The sequence below is a fragment of the Crocuta crocuta genome, unplaced genomic scaffold (genome assembly GCF_008692635.1).
Source record: "Crocuta crocuta isolate KB4526 unplaced genomic scaffold, BGI_CrCroc_1.0 scaffold50, whole genome shotgun sequence".
Taxonomy (NCBI): domain Eukaryota; kingdom Metazoa; phylum Chordata; class Mammalia; order Carnivora; family Hyaenidae; genus Crocuta; species Crocuta crocuta.
The window spans coordinates 6,738,126-6,744,125 of NW_027527428.1; the positions used below are offsets into that span (position 1 = coordinate 6,738,126).

Consider the following 6,000-nt stretch of genomic DNA (forward strand, 5'->3'; position numbering starts at 1 on the left):
GGGCCTAAGGATCATGGAGAATTTCCCTGGCTTTTAGGGACTGGACACGAATTTCTCTTTGCAAGTTTTACATTTAATTAAAGAGCGTGCTCTGGCTTGTCAGATGTGCTCTCCTGTAACGTGCCCAGGATGCAAACGGCCCACCCTGCGGCAGGGTCTAATCAGCACGTACCTCAGCCCGGGGCCTGGGGCCTCTCCACCTTTCCCCTGGGTGGGGGGGGCGGGGGGGGGTCATTCACACCTGTGTACTGGGGACACCTGCCCCATGCCCACGTTTGCGTCTCAGGACCCCACCCTCACTGCCCGTCCAGGGGCTCCCGCCTCCCCCGCCTCTCCTGCGTGCATCCCTGGGAGGGCCGCTCCCTGCCGCCAGCACTGAGTGCAGTTTGTTTTAACCCTTCTTTTTCCTGTGGTGACTCGAGCCCTCGGCATGAACTCAGCCTCACCGCTGCTCCGCAGCCCCCTCCCTGCCGCCAGTAAGCGTCCTTGTCCTTGTTGCTCTTGGCAGGAACTGGTGGTGGCTCTGAGCCATCTTGTCGTTCAGTACGAAAGCAACTTCTGCACCGTGGCCTTGCAGTTCATGGAGGAGGAGAAGAACTACCCCTTGCCTTCTCCAGCGACCACAGGTACGGCGGCGTAGCGCGTGAGCCCGAGCGGCCCGCCCACCGGGGACCCCAGGGCAGGACTGTGGCAGAGCCCCTGTGACTCCCGCCACCCCAGGCATTTAGCAGAATAGAAAGGACAACAGGAGGGGCCGCAGTGACCCTCTGACTCTTCCTCTCTGCCATTGTTGGAAATCAAATTCATGGAAATCTTGAAGGATAGCAAAACGTGGGCAGTGGGGGCTCGTGGAAAAGCACGTCGCCTCTTCCTGTGATGAGCTGTCACTGGCTTCCTGTTCAGTGAGTCACATTAGGCAGCTCCTGTTCTCCCATTTGTCCTTTTTGCTGGATTTATACTTCATCATGTTGGGCTGCCCCTCCCCCCAAACACAGCCTTTTCTGCAGGAAAGAGGGCTCGTGATCAATAACAGAAGCGTTACTGCTTTTAGAACATCAGGGAAGGGAAATGAAAATGAACTTGCTCGGTGGAAACAGCTGGTGCGCCGGAGGGGGGCCCAGAGGCAGGAGCGGGGGTTAGGTCCTGCGATGCGGCCAGCCGCTACCTGTCATCACCCGCAGGGAGCCACAGGCACCTGCTGCTGCCCTCAGGGTGGCCCTGGTGGCCCGTCCTGCCCTGAGTGTCTGGTATCAGTCCTGGTGACCTCTCCCATGCCTCCCCTCCCCTCCCCCGGTGTCCAGCCAACTCTGACACGAGTGTCAGAGGCTCACTGAGTAGGGGGCCTGCCGGGGGTCTTCACACTGGCATGGGTAGTAGCTTCTGTCACCCGCTGCTGCAGCCCCTGGCCGAGGGGGTGCATTGTGCCCCAAAGCCCACCACTAACTCTTTCTTCTTCTTCCGGCCAGAGGGGGGCAGTTTGACCCCGGTGCGGGACAGCCCGTGCACCCCCAGACTCCGCTCAGTGAGCTCCTATGGGAACATCCGCGCCGTCACCACTGCCAGAAGCTTGAACAAATCTTTGCAGAACCTGAGCCTGACGGAAGAGTGTAAGATGCTGGAATTGTGCCCCTGGGCTGGGGTGGGACTGGGTGGGACTAGGTTTGATTTTCTGAAACTTCACTTGCACAAGCGCCCCGTCCCTTTCTCTGCCGTGAGCCCGTGCCCGCTGTCCCATCTGCTAGCTGACTAGGGGTGCTCACCCCAGCGGCCCCACACGCTTGCAGGCAGCCAGGCACAGGTCCCCCTGAGGCCCACGTGCCCCCGGTTGCCGGGAGCCCAGGTCTTACGGGGGGTGCAGCGCAGCTAGAGGAGATGAGGGTGGGGGTGCGGGTGGTGCGGGTCCCCGGAGCCCAGGCTGACCCGCGCACCGCCCCTCTGGTCAGCGGGCAGCTCAGTGGCCTTCTCACCCGGGAACCTGAGCACCAGCAGCAGCGCCAGCAGCACCCTGGGCAGCCCCGAGAACGAGGAGTACATCCTGTCCTTCGAGACCATTGACAAGATGCGCCGAGTCAGCTCCTACTCCGCCCTCAACTCCCTCATCGGTGAGTGCGCTCCCCGGGCCCCCTGTCTGCCCCACCCACCTGCGCGGCACCCACCAGGTGCCTGGGCACTGGGACCATCGTGGGCAGAGGGCAAGTGTTAGCTGAGGAGTGGGGGTGAGCAGTGTGTGCTGGGGGCAGCCGGGAGTTCCCACCACTTTGTGCTTACATTCTGGGCTCCTCGTGTGGCGAGGCTGCCAGAACCTTCCATCTGCCACCACGCCCAGCGCCGCGGCCCAGTGGCTGTCCTCGCGTTGATTTTGCCCCTGGAGGCACCTTCTGTGTGGCGGCCGGGGCAGAGCAGGGCCACCACACCTCTAACAGGCAGGGTGACGTCCCCCTGAGAAGGCTCTTCCGCCCTCACGGGAGGTGGCATCCACCACATTTCCTCCTGGGCAGCTGTCTGTCTTCGGGGCGCTGGCAGTGAGGGCAGAACCTGCCTGTCGGGCCTCTCCCGCCCTCCCTGCGGTGCGCAGGACGGTTTCCCAGGCCTTGGCTGGAGCTTTACTCCGTGTCGAGGAATGCTTTACGTGTAGAAACTTGGGGACACTAATGTCACACCCCTCCAGCGTGTTTCACTCCCGACTTCAGGAATCACAGGTAGAGCTGAGGCCCCAGAGCCCGTCCACCCGCGTCCTGGCTGTGAACCCCCAAAATGCCCACGGCGCCCCGTACGGGCTCCAGACCGCGTGTGGCCCATGTCCTGTGGCCCATGTCCTCGAGGGGTGGCTCCTGCCCGCTGTGCACGCCGCTCTCCGTCCCCCTCAGTCCACTGCAGCTTAATGACCCATCCTCCGTCAGAGGCGGGCCCTCCACGCTGCTTCTCCCCCCGTTAGCCGCGCGTCCTGTTTTCCTGAGAGGTCTTTTTGAGCTGCACGCTCTGGTCTCTCCATGAAGTTCCGCAGTCTTCCCGTGACTTTGTCCCCCAGCCGTCGCCATCTCCGAGGGGGCGTCCCTCTTCCTCCTCCTACTGCTTGTCTGCTTTTACTCCTTTTCCACGATTGGCCCTGCAAGACATTTGTGAATTTCTTTAGGTTTTCACATCCCAACTTGGGCTTTGTTGGTTTTTATCATTATCGTGTCTTCACGTTTTGTTCCAGTAACTTCGTATCTGTATTCCCCTCTCTTTTCTTTAGCTTTACCGCAGTGTTAGTTTTCGTGTCCGTCGCTGAGGATAGAAATAGCCCGTGCGCTTGCCGGTTTCCTGCTTCCTGGCGTCGGCTTGCGCTCTGTGATTTCTTGTCTGGCCCTCTTCAGCCCCTCACGTGGGGGTGGGGCTGGGGCTGCTCTCGTCAGCGGTCAGCTCTAAGCCCTCACGTATTTCCGTGGCGAGCCCAGCGCCCTTGTGCTTACGCCGCCCGTGTTGTGTGGTGACAGTGGCGTTTCTGACTCTCTGCCGCCACCTGAAAGGGCGAGGCCATGGCTCCTGTGTCGACTGCACAAGTCTGCTCCAGTGCTGGAACCAGACTCCGCGTCGGCCACAATCCCTGCAGGTCCCGTCCACATGGCGTCCCGTTGGGGCCCCGATGTGGCCATCTCATCGCACCCCCCATGCTGGCAGGAACCAGAAAGGGATCTTTCTTGCCAAACACAACCCCTACCACCCAGAACTTGGCTCAGAAATGCCGGCTTACATGGCCCATCTGAACAGAAACAACGTGGCAGATGCGTGCGTCTGGCATGTGCCTAGAAGGCGCGGGGTTGGCGCTCAGCGTGAACGTAGGTTCTGGTGGCTCACCAGCAAGAGCGTCCCGAGTGTCCCTGTGGCTGTTTGTCGTGACCGAGGACATGGTCTTCGGGAGAATTCACATTGTACGTAGTGGCTAAGTGCCCCGGCTGTCCCCACAGGCCTCCTTTAAAACCTGGGTCTGCATGAGTCTCTGTGTATAAATGTAGGGCGGACGAACACGGGTAACGGGGAAAGCTTAGAGGAATGGACCCGCACGGCACTGTGTTCCCATCCCCGCCCTTTCCGGGCCCCGTGCAGCTCCTGTGAGTGCACCCAACCCTCCAGGCCGCTGTGCCCCCTCCCGCCACCGGGTCAGAGGCTGGCAGACGTTTTTTGCCCGAGAACAGAGAGCGTCTGCTTCCAGCTTTGTGGTGGCACAAAAGTAGCCTCACGTGTCAAGTGAGCAAATGAGCCTGGCCACGTTCTAATAAAACTTTACTTGCGGGGCCCCTGAGTGGCTCCATCGGTTGAGTGTCTGACTCTTGGTTTTGACCCAGGTCACGGTCCCAGGGTCATGGGATCCGGCCCTGTGTCGGACTCCACGCTGAGCATGGAGCCTACGTGGGACCCTCTCTCCCTCTGTCTGCCCCTCTCCCCCACATGTGCACAGACAGACATGTGCGCAGTCTCTCTGTCAAAAAAAGAAAATTAATTAAAAATTTTTAAAAATCGTTTAAAAACTTCCAACTGAAATTCAGGTTTCATAAAATAGCCACATCACAAAACATTATTTTTCTCTCGGGTTTTTTTTTCCAACTACCTAAAACGTATAAAAACCATTCTTCAGTGGCAAGCCCTACAAAAACAGGCAGCCGGCTGAACGGGCCAGGCCGCGTTTGTGCGCAGGGTTTCTGAGTATGGGTGGCGGGCAGGCCCCCCCACTCCCGTCTAAGGGTGTGAACTCACACTCGGGGCCACCCATCAAGACGAGAAATTTTTAAAGCTGCCGCATCTGGGTGCTGAGCTTGTACAAACCCTGCGTCGTCGTGTGTCAGGCTCATCTGAAGCCAGACGGACCTTTGAGAGCTTCTGCCAGGAGGTCCCCGCTGTCTGCAGCACATCCCCTTCTCCAGCGTCTGGAAAACCGCATGTGCTGGTGGAGGGGACAGCAGGTTCAGGCCGTGGGGTTGTGGCTGCTTCCTCAGGTGGGTGTGGACTTGGTGCCCGGACGTGCCCGAGGCTGGACCCCCGCCTGGATGCGGGGCTGGGCTCTGATGGCAGAGCGCCAGCTTGTCCTTCGCGCTGGGCTGGGACAGCCCGCCTAGGCGGCTTAAGGGGTGAAGGACGGCATTTCCTCGGGGGCCATGCCGGACGGAGAGACCGGGATCTCCCGCCTCCGCCCTGCCTCCCGTCTGTCTCCCCGGAGCCTGCAGCCACGTCACCCCTACCTTCCTGCTCACAAAGTCTGACTCCTGCAGAAAGCGTTATCTGTGCGTCGTTCAAATCTTTGGGAACTTGACCAGAGAAGTTCTAAGCTGCTGGAGCTGAGGAGCCGCCTCATGCATATTCCATGAGATCGCAGCCGTCCGCCACGCACTCGGGATGCGTCAGCGACCGAGTCACACCGCTTGCGGCTCCCACCCACCTAAAGCCAGTTTCTTCTTCTGTTTCAACTAAAGGACGCAGTCTCTCCAACCTCTCCCTGAATATTGCAGAAGAGGTTTTCAAAACCATGGCAACCTGGGACGTCCCTTTATTCCCACCTGTTCCCACAATGCCAGCCCCTCCAGGTCCCCCCCACTCCGCCTGGGGGTCTGCCCGCTGAGTGTGCCTGCTGCCCCCCACTGGAAGGAGCCGACCCTGGCCGGACCTCCCGCACCTCAACCTGGCCAGCCCAGCTGTGAGGCTGCGCTCACCTCTGCAAGCCCACATGCCTCTGGCTCTCCAGCAGTCTGGCCTGACTCCCACGTGGGTCCCTTGTCAGCCCCCGTACCCCAGGCCTGTCTCCCCGCGTGCCCGGACCCCCCTCACATCTCACCAGGCTCGTCCAACGGCTGCCTGCAGAAGCCTCCATGAATCCCGCACTCGCTGTCAGCTCCCTGCGCAAAACCTTCCTCCCGCAGACACCCCCACCTGCNTCATCACTCAGTTTCAGTAAAGCTGCCGTTTCCTGCTCACGTGTGCACCGGCCTGCCCGCCGGCCCCTCCTGCCCTGAGCCCCCCCCCCCCCCC

The 6,000-nt window shown here is 60.5% G+C and overlaps 1 protein-coding gene across 2 annotated transcripts in view; it reads left to right on the forward strand.

Annotated features, from left to right (window-relative positions):
* The window catches only part of RPTOR (regulatory associated protein of MTOR complex 1), a 325,821-nt gene that overhangs the window by 271,410 nt on the left and 48,411 nt on the right, over positions 1 to 6,000 (forward strand). For both annotated transcript variants that reach the window (XM_077755327.1, XM_077755330.1), the window contains exons 18-20: positions 509 to 626; positions 1,467 to 1,607; positions 1,944 to 2,102. In XM_077755327.1, coding sequence (XP_077611453.1) covers positions 509 to 626; positions 1,467 to 1,607; positions 1,944 to 2,102 — 418 coding nt within the window. The remainder of the gene's footprint in view (positions 1 to 508; positions 627 to 1,466; positions 1,608 to 1,943; positions 2,103 to 6,000) is intronic.